The sequence below is a fragment of the Astyanax mexicanus genome, chromosome 12 (genome assembly GCF_023375975.1).
Source record: "Astyanax mexicanus isolate ESR-SI-001 chromosome 12, AstMex3_surface, whole genome shotgun sequence".
Classification (NCBI taxonomy): Eukaryota; Metazoa; Chordata; class Actinopteri; order Characiformes; family Acestrorhamphidae; genus Astyanax; species Astyanax mexicanus.
This window is the reverse complement of record NC_064419.1, coordinates 14,864,352-14,887,500: the sequence shown is the minus strand read 5'-3', so window position 1 is coordinate 14,887,500 and position 23,149 is coordinate 14,864,352. Positions and strand designations below refer to the sequence as shown.

Below are 23,149 nucleotides of genomic sequence, written 5' to 3'. Positions count from 1 at the left end.
AATGGCTGAAATAAACAAAACAGATGCAGAACTTTCAGACCTCGAATAATGCTAACAAAAAAACAAGTTCATATTTATAAAGTTCTAAGAGTTCAGAAATCAATATTTGGTTGTATAACGCTGGTTTTTAATCACAGTTTTCGTGCATCCTGTCATGTTCTCCTCCACCAGTCTTACACACTGCTTTTGGATAACTTTATGCCTTTACTCTTGGTACAAAAATTCAAGCAGTTCAGTTTGGTGTGAGGGCTTGAGATCATTCATCTTCCTCTTGATTATATTCCAGAGAATTTCAATTTGGTAAAATTGCTCTCTTATTTTTTCCAGAGCTGTAGATGCAAGGGTTTTGTTACGATGACTGTAAATGTTGGTTTCAGCCTTCATTTTCCAAAACGGGCACACGGGCAGGTTATCTATAATGTAAACACTGTATGGTGTTTTATTAAATGCAGAGTTTATTTTCCAGATCCTGCAGTCCGAACACAGGAGCTGAGCTGCAAAAAACTGTTTAAGATTGATCTGATTCTTCATGTCATGGATTCCTAAAGATATTTAGAACATTCTTTTGAGGTTCTGCTCCATGTTGATGTAATCATAACCCACAATTCCTGCATGATTTCCAAGATAACTTTTTAGACTGCAAATATCAATTTCAACTTATTGTTACAGAATTGCTTGAGTATTTGTTTGTATTCAGTGACAGTTAACAGTCGCATCACACCCCCCCCCCTTTTCTAAAGAGATACGTTGCCCTATATTTTAATTAGTATTATTCAGTACATATTTATATATATATATATATATATATATATATATATATATATATATATATATATTTATAATGTTTATGTTCTCAGTTTTGTAATGTACTTATATACTTATTTATTTCCAATATGTTCTCTTATTTTGAAACCCAACATACTTTTTTTCACACAAAATGGCATCTTTTAGTATCTCTTCATGGAATGTGCAGGGTTTAAACTCGTCTGTATTTGGTTTGAAGATTTTTTGAAGGTAATAAGAGATGTGGATATATTAATTTTGCAGGAGACATGGTGTAGAGGAGATGAGCCCACTGGTTGTCCCCCAGGTTACAGGGAGTTAGTGGTTCCCTCTACTAAATGTAGTAGACTAAAGGTAAAACTCAGGGAAGAGACTCAGGAGGGATGCTTATTTGGTTTAAATCTGAACTAATCAATTCGATTCAAAAGGTCAAACAAGGAGAAATTCATCTCTGGATAAAAAATAGTTAGAGTCAGGGAGTGAGTGAGAGAATGAGTGAGTGAGAAAGTAAGTGAGTTAGGGAGTGAGAGAGTGAGTGAGGGAGTGAGTGAGGGAGGGAGTAAGGGAGTGAGAGAGTAAGTGAGTGAGGGAGTGAGAGAGTGAGTAAGGGAGTGAGAGAGTGAGGGAGTGAGTATGGGAGTGAGAGTGAGGGAGTGAGTGAGGGAGTGAGTGAGAGAGTGAGTGAGGGAGTAAGGGAGTGAGAGAGTGAGTGAGGGAGTGAGAGAGTAAGGGAGTGAGAGAGTGAGAGAGTAAGGGAGTGAGAGAGTGAGTGAGTGAGAGAGTAAGGGAGTGAGAGAGTGAGTGAGTGAGAGAGTGAGTAAGGGAGCGAGAGAGTGAGTGAGTGAGGGAGTGAGTGAGAGAGTGAGTGAGGGAGTAAGGGAGTGAGAGAGTGAGTGAGGGAGTGAGAGAGTAAGGGAGTGAGAGAGTGAGAGAGTAAGGGAGTGAGAGAGTGAGTGAGTGAGAGAGTGAGTAAGGGAGCGAGAGAGTGAGTGAGTGAGGGAGTGAGTGAGAGAGTGAGTGAGGGAGTAAGGGAGTGAGAGAGTGAGTGAGGGAGTGAGAGAGTAAGGGAGTGAGAGAGTGAGAGAGTAAGGGAGTGAGAGAGTGAGTGAGGGAGTGAGAGAGTGAGTAAGGGAGTAAGTAAGTGAGTGAGAGAGTATGGGAGTGAGAGTGAGGGAGTGAGTGAATGAGGGAGGGAGTGAGAGAGTAAGAGAGTGAGAGAGTGAGGGAGTGAGTGAGAGAGTGAGTGAGGGAGTAAGGGAGTGAGAGAGTAAGTGAGTGAGGGAGTGAGTGAGAGAGTGAGTGAGGGAGTGAGTGAGAGAGTGAGTAAGTGAGTGAGAGAGTGAGTGAGAGAGTGAGTGAGAGAGTGAGAGAGGGAGAAAATATTGTTTTTAAAATAAATAAATCAACAAAAGCAGCTATTGAAAAGCCCCTACGCCGTAATCTTACTGGGTAAATTGTGCCTAGACTGACCATGATAGATTCACCAGATCTGAGTGAAAGCAGTGAGTAAACACATGGATGCGTGTGTGTGTGTGTGAGTGAGAGAGTGTGTGTGTGTGTGTGCTGCATACATTTGCATCCCAAAAACTGCCTCTCTTCCACTGGGGCGTTGGCCTAAAAGAATAATTAGGTCATGAATATTCATTAGACAGGAGACATGCTGATTAAACGGACTGAGATGCGACATCAAAGTCATAACTAGCACTCCCTCACATTTACACACACACACACACACACACCATGAGAGATGAAATTCATTAAACACATATACACAGACCATGGCTGCACAGTGCACAAACAACAAACCAGACAGACACTTTCTAAAGTGCACACAGTAAGCAAGTGAAGGATCCATGCTGTTTTGATGGGCAGAAATGATCTAATCTGATAGCATATTACATGGGTGTAAGGATGTAAAAATGAGTTTATCCTGATTTTGTTGGAATAACTGTCTCTACTGTCCAGGAAAGACTTTGTACTAGATTTACTAAAAGCATTCGTGAGGACAGGATGTTAGATGATCATCACCTCACCATCATTCCAGAAAACACTTGTCCACTATATACCCCGATGGCAGCAAGGCTAAAAAGCTGATATGAGCCATTAAGAGAAGGTACAAGGCCTAACTGGAAAACCTGAAGACTGTAATCATTTTATGCCAGTATATAATTTGGGGGCAAATTTCCCCATTGTGGAATTAATAAATGATCTTATAATACAATAGCAAAATAATGCATATACCCCTTTGAAGTCACATTTAGAATTCCAGTACAGAAATTGGAATTAAATAAAAAATGTTAAAATATTCCTGGTTTTTAACATATTTTTAATACACAGCTCTGGAAAAATTAAGAGACCACCTCAGTTTCTGAATCAGTTTCTCTGATGTAACTATCTATAGATATATGTTGGATTAAAATGAACATTGCTGTTTTATTTAATAAACTACAGACATTTCTCCCAAATTCCAAAAAAAATAATGCCATTAAGAGCATTTATTTGCAGAAAATGAGAAATGACTGAAATAACAGTTTTCAGACCTCAAATAATGCAAAGAAAACAAGTTCATATTCATAAAGTTTTAAAAGTTCAGAAATCAATATTTGATGGAATAACCCTGGTTGTTAAATCCAGTTTTTATACATCTTGGCATGTTCTCCTCCACCAGTCTTACACACTGCTTTTGGATAACTTTTTTCATTCCTGGTGCACAAATTCAAGCAGTTCAGGGTTTTAATTTAAAAACCCTACTTTTTAAGTAGTCTGTTATTTTTTCCCAGAGCTGTACAAAGATGTTTATTGCATTCAAGTGTGTATCAGGTTAGTCTTTAGCTGCTCCAGATAAAGTAAAGTCAGAAACAGAAGCTTTGAATCTGTTGCTGCAAAGATTACAATGTTGCACGTTCTCCTTCATCAGGACTATTCTTAGTGCAGCAGTAACACTGAAGTGTTTAAAAATTCCAGCAGCACTTCTGTATCTGATACACTCATGACAGCACCTCATACACCACCACCAGCTCAACACACACTAACACCTCATACACCACCATCATGCTGATCAGTGTTAATCACTGCTGTATCTGATCCACTCACTGTACCAGCACAACACACACTAACACCTCATACACAACCACCATGCTGATCAGTGCTAATCACTGCTGTATCTGATCCACTCACTGAACCAGCTCAACACACACTAACACCTCATACACCACCACCATTCTGATCAGTGTTAATCACTGCTGTATCTGATCCACTAACTGTACCAGCTCAACACACACTAACACCTCATACACCACCATGCTGATCAGTGCTAATCACTGCTGTATTTGATCCACTCACTGTACCAACTCAACACACACTAACACCTTATACACCACCACCATGCTGATCAGTGCTAATCACTGCAGTGCTGAGAATAATGACCCACCACCAAAATAATAACAGCAGCTCTGTGGTGGTCTATTCTGTGGGGTAATTAGTATTGAAGAACAGGGTAAAAGAATAATAATAATAAAATAAGTAGTGTGATGACCTCATGGGCCCCCTTAAGTACTAGTCTGTCAGTGAAGGGGCAGGGTTGGGCCTGATTGGTCTAATTAGAGTCTTGAGTGCACCTGTAAAAAGGTACAGTTTATAAGATCCTTCGTTTATATAAGTTCCTATAACTCTCCTTCGTTCTTTAAACTCTACATTTATCATCTACTGACACATGCATACATACACTCATTCACGACTATAACCGTATTTATTCCCTAGACATGTTGTAGCTATTTACATTTTTTAATTGAATTACACTTTTTCCACATTGTATACACACAAAACATGGAACTATGCACACAAATCCAAAAACATAAAGCTTATATGTCAACATTGTGACTCCAAACTGCTAAACTCTAAGCACAATTCTATATTTTCTCACTCAAATATCATTCTAAATCACAGCTTTGCAAATCGCTGAACACAAATTCCATCATTTAGAAAACCTTGGTCACCTGAGAATCACTGACCTCCAAATACAAAACTCTAATTATCAAGTAGCCTCACACAAGTTGCAGCTATGTAAACTTAATTAGAAGAACGTTTCAATCATTTGTCAGAGTATAAAAGATGCGTCACGTGACTGATACAGCCCTCCTATGTTGTCATCTGGGATAATGTAAGTTTCCACTGGGCAGCTCTGGTCAATGACTGGTTCTCTAAATCCACAGTTTGTTGTGCTGCACCTTCCACCATATTCCCCATCTCTCAATCCAATAGAGTGATTCTTTTCTGCATGGAGGTGGAAAGTGTACAAACGCAGACCCCACGAGTGTGTGGCTCTACATGTAATGGGGGAGGCATGTGATGACATCCACGCAGATGATTGCCAAAGATGGATTTGCCATACAAGGCATTTTTCCCCCGCTGTTTGGCGAGGGAGAATATTGCAGCTGATGTAGATGAGGTCTTCCTGCCTGACCGAGATCAGGGGTCTGATGAACAGTGATCTGTTTCTTTGCATTATGCAATAAATACATTTTTGTGTCCTCTTTGTATGTGAATTTTCCTTATCATGTTTCTCATTGTGAAAATAGGTGAAAATTACAGTTTTGCAACATATTACATACACTAAATATAGCTTACATTTGTGTAGTACTGTAAATGGGGGGTCCTACACCACAACAAATAATGAAAACAAGAGAAAGCCAACATATTTCCATGGAGTTGTGTGCATTTGAATTTGTACAGCGGCCTCATGAAGTCAAAAACAGAACCAAATACTTCTGATAACAGTGCTCTGAATTTATCTTGTCAGTGTTTATTTGATGCTCTGTGAGAGATAAGCATAAAATAGCTGTGTGTGTTGTTTTGGTGGAAGGAATCAGTTTGCTGGAGATTTGTAGAATTTCAACAAAGGAGTTAATAATTTTCAGTTTGTGTTTAGTTTTGAGAAACTGAGCCAAGTTTTTAGAAATGCGTTTAAACATTTGGGAAAAACTGTAAATACATTTTTGTCACCTCTTTGTATGTAGACTGATTTTCCACATTGTGTTTCTGATTGTCCTTACATATGTGAAAATTAGTTTTGCAATGTACTACATACAGTAAAAATGTCTTACATTTGTGTTGCATATACATGTGGTACTGTAAGGTTATATGCGGAGTCCTACACCACACCAAATAAATATAAATAAATATAATAAAAGTATTCTTTGTTTGAAACATAAACTATTGTGTTGTGTGCCTCTTTTGTGTTGCGGGGTGTGGAGAGAAGAAGATACAGAACAACAGTCTGTAATTATTATACAACTCCAGTAAAATATATGATAAGCAGAGCTGAGGGAGGTGGTCATAATCTTATACATTGCTGTTGTATATTTAATGTGTAGTTCATTACAGCAGCTCTATCCAGTCCAGTGTTCCCACAATGCAACTGCAGTGTTTCTGAGGTCACTGAAAACAGCACTCCACCACAGGAAACAGGAAACAGCATGCGGCTTTTTAACCGAGATCAAAACACTGCATATGTACACATTCACACACTCTTACACATGTTCTCTATCACACACACACACACACACATTCACACACTCTTACACATGTTCTCTATCACACACACATACACACACTCACAATCATACACACACACACTCACAATCATACACACACTCACAATCATACACATCCACACACACACACACTCACAATCATACACATCCACACACACACACACACTCACAATCATACACATCCACACACACTCACACACACACACACTCACAATCATACACATCCACACTCACACACACACTCACACACATACACACACTCACACACATGCACGCACTCACTTACACATACACACCAAAAGGAGTTATGTTGACTCAATAATTGACACCTGTGCTCATTTAGACACCCTTTCTGATTACACATCACTTTGTTTCTATGGAACAAACAAGCCATCCCAGAGAGGGAGAAGAAGGGAATGATGAGAGAGAGAGAGAGAGAGAGAGAGAGAGAGAGAGAGGGTGATAAAATCAAAACTAAAATTGAATAGTTATTTAAATTCAACATTTATTGGTTCAAATAAATGTTGATTTACTGTATGACTAAACTGAAATAACCAAATATTCAATTACATGAAATATTCACAGTTCAGATCAATTGATCATATCTGTAATCAATCCTATCATATAATCAATCATAACATGAGGATCAAATTCAAATTATTATATATTTAACTATCATAGATATTAAATATAGCCTATTAGGGTTGTGATATTTTGTATATTTCTGAAATATATAGTGCAATATTTAAAAAAACAAGAACTTCATCAAATTTCACCAAAAGTCAATGAGCCAAAACGTCATGTTATTAATAATGCAATCTTTGTATCAATGCCTTTGTATTGAGTCCTTCCTGTCTTTTGAGATATTCCATAAACAGTCCAACCTTTCCTTGTGCCAACTGAGCTAAGAGCTAGCATTATACTGGCTTAAAACCGATGATGAAAAATGACATTGGAGGTTACTGAAACGTGTTCGATATCAGCAAAAAAAAAAATGAAATAAAAGAGAAGCACAAGGAACGAAAAGAGGAAATAAAGGAAAGTGATAACACAGTTATTATAGAAAAGGTGGACATGGAAAGCCTCATATACCCCTCATACACATAGTCCTTATTGGTTCATGTCTATTGCTTCAGGAAATCTATTGCCAATACTACAGGGAATAGACAAGCTGTGTGTATGTATCTGTTTATTGGTTTCAGCTCAAAGTAGTTGAATGTGCTTATTCCACAACAATTTGGTCATATTTAGACATATACTCACTTTGTCAAAACATTAAAAGCTGCAATTTTGTTTTATGTAAAAAAAAAATACAGGGTTGGACAAAGAAAATGAAACACCTGGTTTTAGAATACAATAATGTATTGCCCCGATGAACAGTTCTGGTGGAAACAGGAGAGTTGAGGTGCACACTGAATTTCTGCTGTGATTTGGGCAGCCGTGGTTTTTTGGATACAATCCGGGTTAGCACCCGAACATTAAGAGGCAGCTTCCTCTTCCATCCACAGTTAATCCTGTTGGATGTGGTTGGTCCTTCTTGGTGGTATGCTGACCTTACTCTGGATACCGTGGCTCTTGATACATCACAAAGACTTGCTGTCTTGGTCACAGATGCACCAGCAAGACGTGCACCAACAATTTGTCCTCTTTTGAACTCTGGTATGTCACCCATAATGTTGTGTGCATTGCAATATTTTGAGCAGAACTGTGCTCTTACCCTGCTAATTGAACCTTCACACTCTGCTCTTACTGGTGCAATGTGTAATTAATGAAGATTGGCCACCAGGCTGCTCAAATTTAGCCATTAAACCTCCCACATTACAAGGACAGGTGTTTCAGTTTCATTGTCCAACCCCTGTTTGTTATATCAAAATATCATGTCAGCTTAGCAGTATTGGGTGAAACTGGATAATGGTTGCCAGAAAATCTGGGCAAAAAAAAAAAATCAGCACAGAAGCAGAAGCCATCTCAAAACCTTTCGAGAGGGGCGTGTTGTTCTGATTGGTGTTATAGATAGTTGCCAAGTGATAACACAGCCAGTCCAACCAGGCCATGTACCCAAAGCCTTTAATTACAGCTGTAATTAAACCTCTGATCAAGAAACCAAATCTTGATCCTACTGTACTGTCTAACTATAGACCTATTTCAAACTTACCGTTTATTTCTAAGATTTTAGAAAAAGCTGTGGCCCAACAACTTTGCTCTTATCTGCAAAGAAACCAAATCTATGAAAAATTTCAATCTGGATTTAGGCCTCATCATAGCACTGAGACAGCTTTAGTTAAAATAACAAACGATCTACTTATAGCCGCCGACCAAGGCTGTGCTTCCCTTCTGATACTTCTCGATCTGAGCGCAGCCTTTGATTCAATAGATCATACTATCATTTTAGAAAGATTAGAGAACATGGTTGGTGTAACTGGAACTGCCTTAGCATGGTTTAAATCATACTTAACCGATCGCTATCAGTTTGTGAGGATAAATGATATGTCTTCCAGTTATACCAAGGTAAGATATGGAATTCCACAAGGCTCTATATTAGGACCGTTATTATTTACATTATATATGCTCCCACTGGGCAAAGTTATTATAAAACATGACGTAAATTTTCATTGTTATGCAGATGACACGCAGCTCTTCATATCAGCCAAACCTGATGACAGAGTGAGATTAAAGAAAATCGAGGATTGTGTAAAAGATGTGAAATTGTGGATGTCGCACAACTTCCTCCTATTAAATAGTGATTAAACAGAAGTTCTCCTATTAGGCCCCAAAGCTGCTAGAAATAAATTATTAGACTTAATGCTAAATCTGGCCGACTTCTCCGTCACACCTGGTTCAGCAGCTAAAAACCTTGGAGTTATTATAGATTCAGATCTAGCATTTGATAAACACATATCTAATGTTACTAGAACAGCTTTTCTACACCTACGTAACATTGCCAAGCTAAGAAATGCCTGATCCCATTACCTCAAGGCTAGATTATTGTAATGCGCTACTGTCTGGATGTTCCTGCAGTAAATTAAATAAACTTCAGCTAGTTCAAAATGCTGCAGCCAGGGTCCTCACTAAAACGAGAAAATTTGACCATATTAGTCCAGTCCTATCAGCACTGCACTGGCTTCCAGTCAAATTCAGCATAGACTATAAAATTCTCCTGTTAACGTATAAAGCCCTACACGGGCTCACTCCTGAGTATTTACGAGACCTCATCTCCTATTATGAACCACCACGATTACTTAGATCTCAGGGTGCTGGTTTCTTAGTAGTTCCTAAAATTCAGAGGAGCTCTGCAGGAGGAAGAGCTTTCTCTTATAAAGCTCCTCAACTCTGAAATAATAGACTCAGACACAGTCTCAATCTTTAAGTCTAGACTGAAAACTTACTTGTTTAGTTTAGCTTTTGGTAATTAATGTTTTTCCCTTTAGATAAGGCTGCAGATTCAGGGGTTCATGGACAGAGGGAATTGTGGTAAACTGAGATGCTGGTGCTGTTGTTCTCCCACTGCACACGGGTATTTGGAGGGTGGAGTGGGTGGATGCCAGTGTTTCAGGGAGCCTCCATGTCTATGTTACCTTCTGGCTCTCTCCCTTTAGTTAGGCTGTTTTATTCAGTTCTGCCAGAGTCATTAGCGACACTCTGATAATGTTTTATATTCTCTGTTTTATGTAAATCCATTAAAACTAATTCCATCTCTCTGCCTTCCTCCGAGTTACTGACTGCCCACCTGTCTGACCCGATACTGATGGATGTTGGACCCTCAAGATCTCATGTCTCCTGTCCGGCCAGACTGATGGAAGTTTCTGAAGTCAGCTCTTCTCCATCTCTATCTTACTCTCCACTACTGATTGCAACCAAGCTTATATGAACTCTAACTACTTCCATTAGTGGCACTGCTACACTCCTCAATAAATAAAACCCCTTCATTTAAAAGCTCGGGCGCAGAGTGGTCCAACGGTCTAAAGCCGGATCGCCAGCCTGGTACCATACCATGGGTTACTTGCTGCGTCCATTGTAGAGGCCGGTTCTTCTGTCATGCTGCTGTAGCAAAGGAAGGACAAGGAGAGTGGACACACGCGCAAGTAATATAATTTACACAAAACAACAAACGACAAACTTACACTGAACACAAAAAAGCTTAAATACACACACAAGGCGAGAAAGGGAACAGGTAACACCTGGTGACTGATTAATGAGGGGCAGAGCTACAAATGATCACAGGTGACAACAGTAAAGGTAAAGACACAAACACAGGGGCAGAGCTACAGATGAACACAGAGAGCACGTGGGGAGATGACAAACAAACAATCACAAAAAAATGCAAGCACAGATAATAAATTGGCTTTATTTTGTAATAATTATTTCTTTTTTTCCCAGTTCTTGTTTATTATCATTGTGTGTTAATATCTCAAAAAATTGTGAAGCTGCAGTAAGTCTGTCTTAAATGTACAAACACCACAATGTCACTGCTGCCTTATTTAAAGAGGAAAGAAAATGTTGTAATTAAATTGAATGTATGTCTTTGTTAATACAGTATTATTTAGATTAGACATGCATGACTGTTTGTACTTGATAAATGAGTTTAGAAATTATTTTAAAAGTACTGATTTTCTTTAAATAGTTTAGAACTTCCTAACTTGAGATAAAAGGTTGTAGGATAAGATAAAACTCCTAAATGGAGAAATGATGTACCTGCTGCTCTAATGTAAATGAAAGGTAAGTAAGGAAAATGAACAAAACCTTTGTCTAAACGGTAGAACTCTCACTTTACCGTTCTTTCAATGAAAAGACAGAATTCAACCTCCTATCCTGATCTAGCCTCAGGCAAAGCAGACGAACAAAGAGCAGCCGATCAATAGTACCTCCTGAGCTCCTGCTAGTCCTTACAGACCCTCATTGAGAAAAACACACAGAAAGAAAAGCAGTACAAAAACAAGTCTAAAGGGATCAAACAATAGATCAGTCACAATAGGATGCTTTTATAAACTGGTTAAACCATTCCTTTTGTTCTCTTCCTATAAAGCTGTAGTATAAAGATTTTCAGTACTCTTTTAGTCACTAATCAGATCTATTAGACAACACAATCTCTTCATATTTATTTAACTCCATCCTCAATAAAAATCTCTTATAACCAGACCCTCAGCCACAAACATTCCAGCATCTTTAAACAGAGCCATACATTTAGTCAATTGGGTGAGTAGAAACTGAACACCTATGTTTTAAGCTTTAAAGTCATAATGGGAAAATAAGCAACAATCGACTACAGTCGACTTAATTATCTACCAGTCTCAAAGGCCCTTTTATTTTCTGAACAAAGCATTCAGCCACACCATCTACCACTATCTCTCAACATCTCCCACTATCTCCTACCATCTCCCACTATTTCTCATAGTTTCTCACCATCTCCCACCATTTCTTACAATCTCCCACCATCTCCCACTATCTCCCACCATTTCTCATAATTTCTCACCATCTCCCACCATCTCTCACAATCTCCCACATCTCCCACCATCTCTCACAATCTCCCACCATCTCTCACCATCTCCCACCATCTCCCACCATCTATTATCATCTCTTACCATCTCCCACTTTCTCCCACCATCTCTCACCATCTCCCATCATCTCCCACCAACTCTTACCATCTCCCACCATCTCCCACCATCTCTCACCATCTCCCACCATCTCTCACCATCTCCCACCATCTCCCACCATCTCTCACAATCTCCCACTTTCTCCCACTTTCTCCAACCATCTCTCACCATCTCCCACTCTCTCCCATCATCTCCCACCATCTCTTACCATCTCCCACTTTCTCCCACCATCTCTCACCATCTCCCACCATCTCTTACCATCTCCCACCATCTCTCATGATCTCCCACCATCTCCCACCATCTCTCACCATCTCCCACCATCTCCAACCATCTCCCACCATCTCCCACTATCTCTCACCATCTCTCACGATCTCCCACCATCTCCCACCATCTCTCACCATCTCCCACCATCTCTCACCATCTCCCACTTTCTCCCACCATTTCTCACCATCTCCCACTTTCTCCCACAATCTCCCACCATCTCTCACTATCTCCCACTATCTCTCACCATCTCCCATCATCTCCCACCATCTCTTACCATCTCCCACCATCTCTCACAATCTCCCACCATCTCCCACCATCTCTCACCATCTCCCATCATCTCCCACCATCTCTTACCATCTCCCACCATCTTCCACCATCTCTCACCATCTCTCACCATCTCCCACCATCTCCCACCATCTCTTACCATCTCTTACCATCTTCCACTTTCTCCCATTTTCTCCTACCATCTCTCACCATCTCTCACTATCTCCCACCATCTCTTACCATCTCCCACTTTCTCCCACCATCTCCCACCATCTCTCACTATCTCCCACCATCTCCGAACATCTCTCACTGTCTCCCACTATCTCCAAACACCTCTCACCATCCTTACTGTTTAAAACATGTTTACTGTCATAACATGTAAATAAAATGGAAAAAGTAGTTCATTACTATATTATATTTTTACTGTATAACTCCAGTCACTCTTTGTGACTGTATTTGAGGACACTTTCAAAGTTATTTAGTGGTCTGACCTTCATTTTCTCTTTACTTGAGTTGAGTAGTTCTTGCCATAATATGGATTAGAACATTACTCAAATATGTATATTAATATGTAAATATTATTCACTGTATACCAACTCTACCTCAACTTTACAACTGAAGCTCTCAAACACATTAAGAGGCAAGACATTTAAGTAATTAACTCTTGATGGGTTCATGCTGATTTGTGCAAAGCTGTCGTCTAAGCAGAAGCTGCTACTGTGGCGTGAGGAGGGGGAGGAGTTGTGGGTCTGCCCCATGCCGGAGCGCACAGCCCTATCTGACCCAGCTGGTCCGCATCCGGAGTGATTGAGCCGGCAGCTGGGACAGGTTTAAAAACTCTGCCTCAGCCCACACTCAAGGAGGACTTTCACTGGGGAGCTGAGGGCTGAGGCTGCGCGGACTCATATGAACACTTTAAAAAAGAGACTACTGAACTCTAGAGCCCCACTGGGCTAGTATTATGCTTTAAGTTTATTTTGGGTGTGGTGGAGGGCATTTTCGAGCCGAATAAAGGTATGTTTTGAGTTCATTTACTCCCCGTGTCTGTGTATCTCTGTAGGCTTCCTCCTTCCGGGTTACAGTGGTCACGCCCCTAACCCCAGGGGCCTACCACAGTGGTGGAGAATGCGGGACCGCCCCTTTTGGCCGGGGTCCAGTGACCCGGTGGGATGGAAGCTGCAGAGCGGAGCACGACACCGGGTGGAATTGGCCTCAAATCGTGCCTTTGTTTGGTCGCCCGAAGCCACACCTGAGTTTTCGTTTTGCCTTTTTTTTTCTTAAAAAAATAAAAAATACCTCGCGGGAGGAAAAAGGGGAGGCCCGCCCCCGGCTACTCAAAGTCAAAGTCAAAGTGGTTTTTATTGTCATTTCAGCTATATACAGAGTACACAGTGAAACGAAACAACGTTCCTCCAGGGACCATGGTGCACATAAACACAGTGTGGGCAGAACAAAAGTGCAACAGTACAAAAGTGCAGACAGACAATATAACACAATACAGACAAAGAATAATAAATATGTGTGCAAATCATGCAGTGTGCAATAAATGTTGAGACCAGTGAGGTAGTAATTACCTCTATTACGCAGTGTGCAATAGAGTCCATTGAGGTAGTAGGTTTTTTAGTGCAAATGCTTACCATTTTCTGGGGTAAGTGGGGTAAGAGTGACAGTGTGTGCATATACAGAAAAACCATCAGTTCAGTCTCTGCAGTTGAGGAGTCTGATGGCTTGGGGGTAGAAGCTGTTGCAGAATCTGGTCGTGCTGGACCGGATGCTGCGGTACCTTCTTCCCGAAGGCAGGAGGGAGAAGAGTTTGAGTGAAGGATGGGTGGGGTCATTCACAATGCTGGTTGCTTTGCGGATGCTGCGGGTGGTGTAAATGTCTGTGATCGAGGGGAGAGAGACGCCGATGATCCTCTCAGCTGTCCTCACAATACGCTGGAGGGTCTTGCGGTCAGAGACGGTGCAGGTCCCAAACCAGGCAGTGATGCAGCTGCTCAGGATGCTCTCAATGGTCCCTCTATAGAAGAGTGTGAGGATGGGTGGAGGGAGACGGGCCTTTCTCAGCTTCCAGAGGAAGTAGAGACGCTGCTGGGCTTTCTTGGCTGTAGAGCTGGTGTTCAGGGTTCAGGAGAGGTTATCTGCTAAGCGGACACCAAGGAACTTGGTGCTCTTAACAATCTCCACAGAGGACCCGTCGATGTTGAGTGGAGAGTGGGTGTGTTGTGCTCTCCTGAAGTCAACAACCATTTCCTTTGTCTTGTCCACATTCAGGTGAAGGTTGTTGACTGTACACCAGTCTGTCAGCCGCTGCACCTCCTCTCTGTATGCTGACTTGTCGCCTTTGGTGATGAGACCCAGCACGGTTGTATCATCGGCGAACTTGATAAAGCTGTTAGAACTGTGTTTTGCAGCACAGTCATGAGTCAGCAGGGTCAGGACACTGCCCTGGGGGGCCCCCGTGTTCAGTGTGATGGTGCTGGAGGTGCTGCCCCTGAACCGGACTGACTGGGGTCTCCCCGTCAGAAAGTCCAGGATCCAGTTGCAGAGGAGGGTGTTGAGGCCGAGCGAGCTTAGCTTCCTGATGAGGTTCTGTGGGATGATGGTGTTGAATGCTGAACTGAAGTCTATAAACAGCATTCTGATGTAAGTGTCCTTCTTCTCCAGGTGGGTAAGGGAGAGATGAAGGGTGGTGGTGATGGCATCGTCCGTGGAGCGATTGGGACGATACGCAAACTGCAGGGGGTCCAGTGAAGAGGGCAGTTGTGTCTTGATGTTCCTCATGATTAGTCTCTCGAAGCAATTCATGATGATGGGTGTAAGTGCAACGGGACGGTAGTCATTGAGGCAGGACACTGTGGACTTCTTCGGCACGCGGACGATGGTGGTGGACTTGAGGCACGTTGGGACAGTGGCGCTGCACAGGGAGATGTTGAAGATGTCCGTGAGAACATCTGTCAGCTGGTCTGCGCACTCCCTGAGCACTCTGCCGTGGATGTTGTCTGGTCCTGCAGCTTTCCGTGGGTTGACTCTGCGCAGAGTGTTACTCACGTCCACTGCAGTCAGGCACAACACCTGCTCGTCCGGCTTGGGCATGGTATTTCTCACCAACGTGTTGTTTTGGGCCTCAAATCGTGCATAAAAGTTATTTAGGGCATCAGGGAGGGAGGCATCACGTTCACAGGACGGTGGCATTGTCCTGTAGTTGGTGATTGCCTGGATGCCCTGCCACATGCGCCGCGCGTCACCCGTGTCCTTGAAGTGGCTGTGGATTCTCTGGGCGTGTGCGCGCTTTGCCTCTCTGATGGCTCGTGACAGGTCGGCTCTCGCTTTCCTCAGGGCCACCTTGTCACCCACTCTGAAGGCGGAGTCGCGGGTCCTCAGCACCGCACGTACCTCAGCAGTCATCCAAGACTTCTGGTTTGGGCGTGTGGTGATGGTCTTGGAGACAGTGACATCATCAATACACTTGCTGATGTAGCCAGTGACTGATGCTGCATCAACAGAATCGCCTTCAGTAGCAGCCTCCCTAAACATGCAGTGCACTCAAAACAGTCCAGAAGGGCAGAGATGGAGCCTGCCGGCCAGGTTTTCACCTGCTTCTGAACTGGTCTGGAGCGTCTGATGAGTGGTGTGTATGCTGGAGTCAGCCACACACACATGTGGTCCGAGAAAGCGAGGTGGGGGCGGGGCTCCGCCCGGTACGCGCTGGGGATGTTTGTGTAAACAAGATCCAGCGCGCTCGCTCCTCTCGTTGCAAAGTCCACATGTTGATGGAATTTAGGGAGCACTGACTTGAGATTTGCGTGATTGAAATCTCCGGCGATAATAAACAGTCCGTCTGGGTGTTTGTTCTGCAGATCGCTGATAGTCCGATAGAGTTCACACAGAGCCTCTTTAGCATTAGCACCAATGCTAGCGCTGGGTGGAATGTAGACAGCAGCTATTAGCACGGCCGAGAACTCCCATACTAAATAAAAAGGTCTGCACTTGACTATCAGGAACTCCACCAGCGGAGAGCAGTGTTTGGCGACAGTCACAGCATTGTTACACCATTCCGTGTTGATGTAAACACACACGCCTCCACCACGGGTCTTCCCGGATAGAGCCGCGCTCCTGTCCGCTCTGAATGCGGTTAGCCCGGCTAGCTGAATGGCGCTGTCCCGAATGTTTTCATTCAGCCACGATTCCACAAAAATCAAAACACAGCAGTCTCTGAACTCACGCTGGGTAGTTCGCTGGAGTCGGATGTAGTCCAGTTTATTGTCGAGGGAACAGACGTTTGCTAGAAAGAGCGATGGTATAGCCGGCCAGCTAGAACTAGCCTTTAGCCTCGTGCGGATCCCGGCTCTCTTTCCGCGCTTCCGCTTTCGCTCGCACCGCTTGCGATGGCACTTCCGCTGGGCTCCAGCGTCAGGAAACACCGCGGGCTGCCGGCCTGGGTCTCTTAGCAGGCTAAGCTCAAGTAGCGTCTGCAGAACTTTGTCCGGTAGCGTGTTTTCTGGCTGATTTCTCCATTGTAGCAGGATCTGAGCCACCGCTCCACAAGCCCCCAATGCAGAACATCCAATCTTTTGTTTTCAAATTTTACAAGCTTCTGTGGAACATGCCTTCACCTAACAAACCCATATGGTCAGGTGAGAATTGGATGATGAAGCCTTACACAGAGGCTTATGTGTCCTAATGACAAACACACACACATATGCACACACACACACACACACAAAAGTTCAGGCAGTGAACTTTTTCAGTGAAAAGTTGGGAAAAGACCTTAAAAAGTTTAAACTCTCACTCTCTCCAACTTATTCTATCTCCATCTCTCTTTCTCCTAGTGGTAACACTTATATACACACACACTGCAGCATCACACACTCTCACACTTACACTCATTCCTAGACTGCACAGTGAACATTAGCCTGTACAGTTTCCTTTAAACACACACACACCCTCCACACACACAATCACTCACACACACTCACGAATAAAGGAAGTGAAAGGCCTCTTACCTTTGAATACTGTCTCCGGAGGCTGAAGCGCTGCACCATGCTGTCTAACTACAAACTGGACTAGAATACACACTTACACACGCCCTCACACTCACACACACGCACACACACACTTACCAAAAACTTACACACCCTTTCTGCTTATCACCCTTCACCACATATCCACAAAGACCTAGAAGTACATTGTACATCCTAACAAAAAACATACACACACACACACACACACACACAATGAAGTCTGTAGTCTGATGCATCCAGATGTGTTCTGCTACAGACAGCTGAGTCTACAGAGAGAGATCCACTGACACCTTTCTACACATATCCAGTTTAAATTCACTCCCTGCTACTTACTTCCTCTCTCACTCTCTCACCATCTCTTTCTTTCTCTCTCTCACCATCTCTCTCTCTCTCTCTCGCTCTCGTTGACACACAATCACACACACAGACACACACAGGGCTGTCTCATGCTTCCTGACTGTAAGCTGAGCGAGGTTGCTAAGGGGTATGAGAAGGAGAGAAGAGAGAGAGGGGGTGGGTTCCTTCCCCTGAGAGAGAGAGAGAGAGAGAGAGAGAGAGAGAGCAAGAGAGAGAGAGAGAGATAGAGAGAGCAAAAGATAGAGAGAGAGAAATAGGGAGGGAGAGAGGGGTGGGGTCAGTAAAAGAAGGTTTTGGGTGTGTGATGGAGATTCTATTGGGTGTGGTTTTCTCTGTAAATGATGAATAAATATCACAGAGACCTATATAACACACACACATACACACACACACACTCATAGATGAGACCACACACCCCAATTAACACCAAATAAAGGAAATAATAATAAAATAATAATATAAATTTTATATATATATATATATATATATATATATATATATATATATATATATATATATATATATATATATATACACTGACCCTTTGACCTTGTGACAGTGGAAGGTCACAAATTCCTCAAGGTTTCCCAAACAGCTCCTCTCTAGCAGAAGAACCCTAATGTTTCCCTGGCAACAGATCAAATGACCTCATCGACCTTCAGCTGCATCAGTGCTGCTGTCTAACAGTCACTGTCTTTTACACACACACACACACACATAGACATACACACACAAATACACACACACATAGACACACACACACACACACACACACACACAAATACACACACACACAGATACAGATACAAATACACACACACACAAAGACATATGGCTGGACAAAGCCAAACACATATATACACATAGTCCCGCAGCCAGGATACAAAGTGTGTATTCATATCACCATGTCCTTAAACACTTTGGATCATCACACTATATGTGTGAGTGTGTGTGTATTTGCCTGCCAGCCTCTGCCAGGCTCACCCGTGGTTGAACTGACCTGGTTTTAGGGCTCCCTCTATTGGTAACATCAATACATTTACTCATTTTCATTTTCAATGTACTCCACTTTACTCCTCCTGAGGTCTGCATTTTCAACCCATTCATTATCTAAATGTATGCAGCTCACCACCAGTGATAAAATGAGTCATCCAGACTGTTATCAACAATAAAGAACAAAAAGTCACTGTCTAACATTATGTGGCATTGTGTCAGTACACCCCTGTGATGCTTTTTTGAGGAAGTGCAGATATTTTCAACGAGACAATTTAAACCACATGATGGCAGAAGAGGAGGGTACTGAAGCATCGTACTTGGTTGTCATCTTCTACAGAACTTTAAAATAACGGGAAAAACAGAAGAGTGTCAACATACAAAGAACTTGTCGTTGGACTCACTTTGAGCATGTGTACCCAGTCCTCCTTCCACAACAGACACTGGTTTGTCGCCACAGGGACTAGTAAAACAGTTAAACACTAGCCTATTAGGTTAAGCACCAGACAACCAGAAAAAGAGCTAAGAGCTCCAAATCTGAGGGCAACAGGGAGTGCGGTTAAAGCTAGCAGGCACACGCTGTACCAACTGGACACTGAGAGGTTCCAAAGATGACAACAATACTAGTAAAAACTATAAAGATAGAACAAACAATTGCAATTGCAAGTAGTGATGGACAATATGAGCCCTAAAACAATATCACCATATTTTAGGGCATTTTTGCGATAACTTTTGGCAATATGACAAAAATATTTTTTCAAGAACTACTGCACCAAAAGAAACATTAAAGTCATAAAAAAAGTCTTAGTAATTTATTACTTGAATAAAATGTAATGTAATACGCATGTCATACATGGCAAAATCATGTATAACATTTGTTGTATTTATTTTGTAAACAGCAAATTATCAAGATTCCTTTGTATAATATAAAAAATGCAATAAAAATAAAGTGATGTAACGCTAGCAACCAAAAAACTACCACAAAAATATCAAATTTAGTGCAGGCATACAAACTACAAATAAACAATCAAAAGTAAATGTCCTTGTTTTCAATAATATCTCAATATCATAATTTATCAGGTCAATTTTTTGCCAGTATTGCATATGATACGAAATGGCACACCCCTAATTAAAAGTTTTACAATGATAAACAAAATGTACCTTTCCCACCATAAAAGGAAAACCAGCATTTTTCATTCTGAGGCAAAATAACAGGGCTGTAAAAAGGCCTATAGAAGCAGCTTTATCCAATAACTGCAGTTACTGAACAGATTTTTATTTACTCATTTATTTACTCAACAGTTGAAACAGTTGAATCTGCAGAAATGGGGATTTTCCTTTGAAGCTGTGTAAAATAAAAGCTGAAAGTCACAATATGTGTCTTACCTTCTCTGGCTCCTCAGGTGACAGAAAGCTGAGACTCATATCTGTGAGGGCTGGGCTGCTGGGCATGTCGGAGGTGGAGGACGAGCGTGAGCGCTCTGCCAGCAGAACTGCATCGTGGGCCGCATGGCGTAGAATCAGGGGGCTTCCTCTCAACGGAGGGTCCACAACGGTACCGCCGGTTTTGGCCCGGCGGCTCTGCAGGCTGGTGCCTCGCCTCATGACAGTGGGCAGGGCACAACAACCTCCACCAATGGCAGCTGAGGAGGGGACGGGACCAAAGCGCAGGTCAATATCAGGGTTGGGAGTTTGGTCCAAAATGTCACATTTAGGGTCTTCACAAAGAGGAACGAAAGGAAAGGAGGAGGGTCCATGGAAAGGGCCAGCAAAATGTGCAGGGGGCAGATTTTTAGACTGACGCTGAAAGAACTGCTTTAGGCCTTGACCCAGTGCTTGCATGCCACCCAGGGCATTGTGGGAAATTTTGGACAGAGCTTGCTGAGGCTGCAATGACCTCTTGACTCCCAATGCTGGACGCTTAAACTGCTTGGATAACAGTGAATGTCGTCTGGCCCCCGGAAACAAACTCTGTTCGTGGGCAGAAATGTCAAGTGCACTGCCACCATGATCCATGAGAGGGAGCTGGTGCACTTCTCAAAGAACAGAGGCATAAGCTACACAAGAGTTTGGACCTGATTCAATCAATCAATATGTTGGGCTTGAATGTTGGGCTTGAGTGCGGTCAGCAGCATGCTACTGGCTCTCCTGAGGTCATGCATCGGTCAGTCAGCTGAAAAGCATGCTTGTCTAATAGGGAAAAATAAGAGTGGCTATTTAATTATTTGCAATTACTTCACTTATCATAGGATCACTCTGTAGTTCTATAATTTAAGAGTCCATTTCTGTGTTCTTTAATACTCAGGACCCCAGGGGATAGACCACCACAGAGCTGCTGTTATTATTTTGGTGGTGGGTCATTATTCTCAGCACTGCAGTGATTAGCACTGATGATCATGGTGGTGGTGTGTGTTGAGCTGGTACAGTGAGTGGATCAGATACAGCAGTGATTAACACTGATTAGCATGGTGGTGGTGTATGAGGTGTTAGTGTGTGTTGTGCTGGTACAGTTAGTGGATCAGATACAGCAGTGATTAGCACTGATTATCATGGTGGTGGTGTATGAGGTGTTAGTGTGTGTTGAGCTGGTACAGTTAGTGGATCAGATACAGCAGTGATTAGCACTGATTATCATGGTGGTGGTATATGAGGTGTTAGTGTGTGTTGAGCTGGTACAGTTAATGGATCAGATACAGCAGTGATTAACACTGATTATCATGGTGGTGGTGTATGAGGTGTTAGTGTGTGTTGAGCTGGTACAGTTAGTGGATCAGATACAGCAGTGATTAGCACTGATTATCATGGTGGTGGTATATGAGGTGTTAGTGTGTGTTGAGCTGGTACAGTTAGTGGATCAGATACAGCAGTGATTAACACTGATTATCATGGTGGTGGTGTATGAGGTGTTAGTGTGTGTTGAGCTGGTGGTACAGTGAGTAGATCAGATACAGCAGTGATTAACACTGATTATCATGGTGGTGGTGTATGAGGTGTTAGTGTGTGTTGAGCTGGTACAGTTAGTGGATCAGATACAGCAGTGATTAACACTGATTATCATGGTGGTGGTGTATGATGTGTTAGTGTGTGTTGTGCTGGTACAGTTAGTGGATCAGATACAGCAGTGATTAACACTGATTATCATGGTGGTGGTGTATGAGGTGTTAGTGTGTGTTGAGCTGGTACAGTTAGTGGATCAGATACAGCAGTGATTAGCACTGATTATCATGGTGGTGGTGTATGAGGTGTTAGTGTGTGTTGAGCTGGTGGTACAGTGAGTAGATCAGATACAGCAGTGATTAACACTGATTATCATGGTGGTGGTGTATGAGGTGTTAGTGTGTGTTGAGCTGGTACAGTTAGTGGATCAGATACAGCAGTGATTAACACTGATTATCATGGTGGTGGTGTATGAGGTGTTAGTGTGTGTTGAGCTGGTACAGTTAGTGGATCAGATACAGCAGTGATTAGCACTGATTAGCATGGAGGTGGTTTATGAGGTGTTAGTGTGTGTTGAGCTGGTTCAGTTAGTGGATCAGATACAGCAGTGATTAGCACTGATCACCATGGTGGTGGTGTATGAGGAGTTTTTAAACACCTCAGTGTAACTGCTGGACTGAAATTAGCTCACCAAGCAGAAACATCAAGCTAACAGTGTCCTGTGGGGTCCTGAGTAATTAAGAGCAAGCAGGGCAAATGGAAGATAATAATAGTGTGCAGAGAAACAGATACAGGACTATAGTGTGCAATTATTAAACAACTTTAGAGTGTTCCTACAGTACATGCTCAATGCAGTAATGAAGTAAAATAATATCAATAATTGGTAAAAAGAGAAATAAAAGAGAAATCCACTTACCATTAGACCAACACAGCTGAGCTTTTCTCACAGCACACAGCCAACTAAGAAAACAAAGTACGAGAGGATTAATCAACATAAACGCAATACAAGTGAACTGAACGTAAAACAAAATTGTTGGTTTTTCTCTGCATAATTAATTAAAAACTTAACATACATACTTTAAGGAGCAACCTATGGTGCATCATCCACATCTGCATCCAGTCCAGCATTTATTCTACAGTCAAGCGATGAGCTAAAGCAGCAATTTACAGAATGACTTGCCACATCCAACCCACAGGGGCCACATCAGCGTTCAGCTCAGTGCCTTCTCTTTTCCTGTAGTACCTGATTCACCTCTGAAAGAGTCCTGACATCAGTTTCATCAGGAAAGCTATGTTAAGTTAAGAGTTAAGCCCAAAGCTAAGACCCTCCAAGAAGAGATTACTGAGACGAAAAAAAAAGATTAGAGGATAATGGATTATCTTA

General features: G+C 42.3%; 1 protein-coding gene across 2 annotated transcripts in view; it reads right to left on the bottom strand.

Annotated features, from left to right (window-relative positions):
* The window catches only part of tmcc1a (transmembrane and coiled-coil domain family 1a), a 57,062-nt gene extending 34,342 nt beyond the window's left edge, over window positions 1-22,720 (bottom strand). The window contains exons 1-2 of one of the 2 annotated variants that reach the window (XM_049486010.1): window positions 22,682-22,720; window positions 20,215-21,018 (exon numbers count right to left, since the gene is read on the bottom strand). In XM_049486010.1, the coding sequence (XP_049341967.1) occupies window positions 20,215-20,844 (630 nt within the window). In that variant the 5' untranslated portion in view covers window positions 20,845-21,018; window positions 22,682-22,720. Of the gene's footprint in view, window positions 1-17,460; window positions 17,945-20,214; window positions 21,019-22,681 lie in introns of those variants that run through there. The other variant, XM_022670754.2, reaches the window with a different exon arrangement.
* Between the last annotated feature and the right edge of the window lie 429 nt (window positions 22,721-23,149).